The sequence below is a fragment of the Penicillium waksmanii genome (genome assembly GCF_028829765.1).
Source record: "Penicillium waksmanii strain IBT 27052 chromosome Unknown utg000001l:1.0-4852451.0:1.0-4856178.0, whole genome shotgun sequence".
NCBI classification, from domain to species: domain Eukaryota; kingdom Fungi; phylum Ascomycota; class Eurotiomycetes; order Eurotiales; family Aspergillaceae; genus Penicillium; species Penicillium waksmanii.
In genome coordinates, this window is record NW_026643248.1 from 2,479,848 (window position 1) to 2,484,570 (window position 4,723).

At 53.7% G+C, this 4,723-nt stretch overlaps 2 protein-coding genes across 2 annotated transcripts; both read right to left on the reverse strand.

The window, feature by feature from the left end:
- Positions 1-361: 361 nt before the first annotated feature.
- On the reverse strand, positions 362-1,591 carry sar1 (Arf family GTPase SAR1; the record flags this gene model as incomplete). The annotated part of the gene is made up of 4 exons (XM_057260117.1): positions 362-702; positions 801-906; positions 1,182-1,285; positions 1,573-1,591. 4 exons carry the CDS (start codon positions 1,589-1,591, stop codon positions 362-364), a joined length of 570 nt encoding a protein of 189 aa, XP_057127949.1.
- A 455-nt stretch (positions 1,592-2,046) lies between these two features.
- On the reverse strand, positions 2,047-4,461 carry N7481_000899 (DUF2457 domain-containing protein; the record flags this gene model as incomplete). The annotated part of the gene is made up of 2 exons (XM_057260118.1): positions 2,047-2,064; positions 2,341-4,461. The coding sequence occupies 2 exons, from the start codon at positions 4,459-4,461 to the stop codon at positions 2,047-2,049; spliced, it is 2,139 nt and encodes a 712-aa protein (XP_057127950.1).
- Positions 4,462-4,723: the final 262 nt, after the last annotated feature.

Genomic DNA, 4,723 nt, shown 5'->3' on the forward strand with positions numbered 1-4,723 from the left:
GCAAAGTCACCGGCTAACAGGCAGCAGTGGAAACAATCGAGGCATAATCAAAGGAAAGAAAATCAAAGACATGCATTTGGGGGGAGGTTACAAGTTGTAGAGTGACACATCAAGCCGTAGTAAGAGGGGAAGGGGAAAGGAAGTTTGGGGGTGGTTGGTGCAAGGTATGAGTGAGGGTGTGTGATTTGAGGAGAGAAATGCAATCCCCAGCGAGGCGTATAATTCCAAATTCCACTCAAATGAGAAGGGTATGAAGGAAGGGGAGGGGGGGGGGGGGATTCGAATAAACCAAATTGCCCTCGGAGATCGGATCGTCATCGCCTTTTCCTTCTCTATTCAACAAGAGAGAGGGAGGGGAAGCTTAGACGTATTGCGACAACCAGCGGATACCCTCGCCATAACCCTGTCTCATGACAACACTGCACATGAACAGCTCGATGGGACGGATTCCCTCGAGAGGGACCTTGCCCTTGCCAGTGGTCTGGTAGAGACCAAGCTGGTGGCGGAGCTCATCCTCACTGACAGCGTCGGGATGGTCGATCTTGTTACCGAGAACGAGGAAGGGGACCTTGGCCAGGTCTTCCATGGCGAGGAGGGCGTCGAGCTCGGCCTTGGACTCGGGGAAGCGCTCGTAGTCCTTGGCGTCGACGAGGAAAACAATACCGCTAACTTCGGGGAAGTAGTCCTTCCAGAGACGGCGGGCTATTCACATGATATATTTTAACAAGCTGATCTCGATGGGATGGGGATGGAGGTGGAGGGAAGGGAAGATATGTGTGCACAAAGGATCGATCACTCACCCTGCTGGTGACCACCCAGGTCAAAGGTCGTGAAGCGGTTGTTACCGATAGCCAGTTCCTCCGAAGTAGGATGGGCGGTTGGGGAGAGCACGGCAACACGGTCGTTCTGTAAGAGTCGGCATCGTCAGTCATCATGCCATCCATATCTCACTCGTCTCACATCAGAAGCAAGCAAATGCCGTATGGCACCACCCAGTCCCAAATCGGCCATCAGCAATCCAGAATATCCACCCGGTCTGCCTGCTCGAGAGCAAACCCGAGTGTCGCATTCCAGATATCTCGCTGGATCCCAATAACCCGATTCAAGTGCCGAATCATATCACATCGCCCACTATCATCCGCGGAGTAAGCCGCAACTCTCTCGACCTCGACTCAACTCACCTTCAACATGTGCAGCAGGGTAGTCTTGCCGGCGTTATCCAGACCGAGGAAAAGGAGCTTGGCATGCTTGTTCAAAAGGCCAAGCGAAGCCAGGACATCGTAAACTAAAGCAAGAAAACCGCATCAGTAAACTGTAGCCACGCTGAACCCAGAATCGAAAGCCCAGCCCACCCCCCGGAATCACAGGCGCAGAAGCCGCGGCAATAAGTGTGAGGGCCGGGGGGACGAGACAAAGGGTCGACGGTCGGGCTCTATTGTCCGCGCATTCAGACACGAGGATATCGTAGCACTCGTTAGATGGGCGAGCATCTAATCTTCCAGCGGGTGCTCCTCGGTCTCATGGGCGCGGACAAAGTGGTAGGGTGATGGTCGGGTCTGGTCGGGCACTTACACCAGTTGACGATCCACATGGTGGTGAAAAGCTAGGAGGCCAGAAGGGAGGGATCGAAGGTAATGGTGTCTGAGGTCGGGACTCAAGATTGGACGTGAGCGGGGCGACGGTGATGGATGGAGAGGAAGAGAGGCAAGAAGCCAGGTTGAATGTTGTTTTCGGAATTGAGAGGGATTGCTGCCTGAGGCAGGAAAGATCAGCGGTGGCGGACTAGACGAGTCTTCGGCTCTCTGTTTGTAACCAACTAAGCGGCCCTTTGGGTACCAATTACTATTATTCAGATGATTGGAATTGCATACTCCTAGTAGTAATTCGAGGATTTAAGGGGAAATTATTTATCATCAAAATATATATGTATTCTAGTAACAAGACTAGTACCGACCCAATTCCTCCCACTTTATCCACAATGCAGCAAATTCAGATAAGGGGTATATGCAACCGCAACCATGCAATTCAAAAAAGAAAGTGGCCTCCTCAGAGCAAAAACATATGCTGGGTAGAAAAAAAAAAAGAATAGGTAGAGCTCCTCCCAAGGAGATTAAAAGCAGAATAAGCGAGAGAGAGTAAGGTGTAGGGGAACATGCCATCAACTCGATGGTAAGACACAAACATAAGTATGTAAGAGCGAAGGATTCTCGGAACCAGACCGAGGGGGGAAAAAAGGGTGAAAAGGGTAATAAGGTAAGATATGTACAGACCAAAAGGGGTATTCGTTAGAAAAGGTGGGAAGGAGGTAGAAGGAGGGGGTGGGTGGTAAGGTGGGTTGACCTCAAAAAGAGGTCGGGAGCTCAAACAGAGTAGGACGAGCTGGGTGTCTTGTCCGACACCATAAGCTCTGCACCTCTCCGCAACTTCGAGGCCAAGCTCCTTCATCCGTTCGGCTCCCTTGCCTTTGATCGGTCGCCGAACCGCCTGCTCTTTGGCAGCTTTGCGGCAGTGTTGGCGCCAGAATTTCTCTTTGCGCTTTTGGCGCTTCTTTTCAAGACCCTCGACAATGTCGATCGGGCCGCGGGTGTGAAGAAGCTCACGAGTGCGCGAGTGCTCAAGCTCAGGTGACTCAGTCAGAGGAGGAATGCCCTGCCAACGGTGTGATCTGTCCATGCTGGTGAAGAATGGGTTCGGTGTCCGGGGCAAAGACTTGGTCCGGATAATAGGTGGCCGTTGAACCAGGTGGCTGATGTTGACACCGTGAGGGGAGTTGATCTCGGGCATGTCTTCTGGCAGTTCAAACTTCTCAGGCGAGGGCGACTTAGCTCGAATGCGAGGAGGGGGAGACTTGAGTCGCTTGGGCGATGTGCGTCCGGCCCGACGAGAGGGCGGCGGCGGCGACACCATGCGCTTCGGTGAGTGGTGCGGCGAAGCGTTGCCGGCCGGGCCATCGACCCGACCCCGAGTGGGCTCTAACACAACACTGTCCAACGCACTTTCCGAAATGTCCTCCAGGTCTCCATTGTCCTCGGGGTCACTGGTAGGGAAGCTAGGGTCGATATCTTGCGGGATCATAACCTGCTTTGAAAGACGGCGTTGCTCTATGCAGGACTTGTAGGCGGCCTCAAGAGGGCGATCCTCATCCAAGGTGCCACAGACAAAGTCTGTGCTGTCGGGCAGGTTCGGGGTACCTGGGCGCATCTTGATAGGTCTGGGGGCGGAACGAGGGGGCCGACGGTTAGACCGTTGTACAGGTGCCGGCAGCCACTTCTGATGATCGTCGGTCATTGAGTCAAAGGATGTGTTGGATGCACGTCGCTCCATCGTGGTGGGGAACACCTCGATAGATGGGACGTTCGAGTCGGAGGCAGTAGCAGATGGGGCCCAAAACTCGTAGTCAGAGCCATCATCGTCACTTTCATCCGAATCGGCAAAACCAGCCTCGTTATCCGACTCATTTCCATCATCATCGGAGAAGTCGTGGACCGTTGAGTCATCATCTGCCAAGTCCAGATCATCATCGTCGTCCTCGTCTTCGGCTTCCTCCTCAGCCTCCTCGCCAAGTCGACGAATGGCGATTTCCTTCTTCATGCAGTCATTCAGGGTAATCTTTTCCTTGTAGTCCGTTGCCCTGTTGACCCACTCGTCATCTTCATCCATAGAACTAGCAAATTCGTGGAAACGAGTTGCCTCGGATTCCTCAAACTTGCCCAGTCCACTCGTCGGAACTGCTTTCGAGAGAGTAATAGCGGTAGTTTGAGGGGTGGTAGTAACCTCGGCGGCCTTTGAGCTCTCGGCGGGTGGCGAAACCTTACGAGACAAGGGGGCGGGAGATCCGCGGCATCGAGATCGGAATGCGACCTTGCGCACCGGAGAACGTTCACGTTGAATATTTGGCTTCTTGTCTTGACGTCCAGGGCAGACGAATGTGAGGGTGGTTCGACGTTTCGGGGGTTCGAGGGTCTCTTCCGTTTTCGAGGGAGTTGTTGCAGGTGGCGCTGGCGCTGGTAGTGGTGCAGATGGCTTCTGTTGAGATGACTCGTCGGTCTTACGGCCGCAGGCAAAGCTGATGCAACGCTTGCGTCCAAGGTTGGCCTCGACAGTAGTCTCGCTGGCATTGACAACCTTGATCTTCGGCGTAACATCCTTCTTCGCCATCATCTGAGACGGGAGTGGCGGACTCGGGGTGTTGGACAGGGAGGGACTTGTAAGACCGCCATCGCTGGTCAGCTCAGCAGTTGAAATGCCGCTGATGTTGCTGTGAGGGTAGGAACGATAGGTGTAGGTCGAGTCGTGGAGAGGGGTTTGAGGTTCGATAGGAGACATTTCGGGACTGCTCTTCAGGGCACGGGTGAGCAGGGATTCCTGGCGTTCGGGAATTGCCGGTCGTGCAAATATCCTTCCGTCTTCAGGGTGTATAGGTTTGGCGTGTATGATATGATGTTGATCGGGGGGGTTCATCGAGGTCTTCTCCCAGGTCGCCCTCTTCGTGGGTCGGCCGGGTGGATGATCCGGGTGAAAGTAGCATCTTGAGAAGGTTGTGAAAAGAAAAACTTCGGTCGTCGCCACGGGTTTGAGCCATGTTGTCGAGAAGAGTTGTCGTAGAGGGCAAGTGGCGATGAAAGCACGCGTAGTAGTTGCACTCTTTTCAATATCGATCACCAAATGATCGATCGACCGCAAGGTCCAGAGAAAGCCCCGGAAAGGACGATTGTCAGGATAT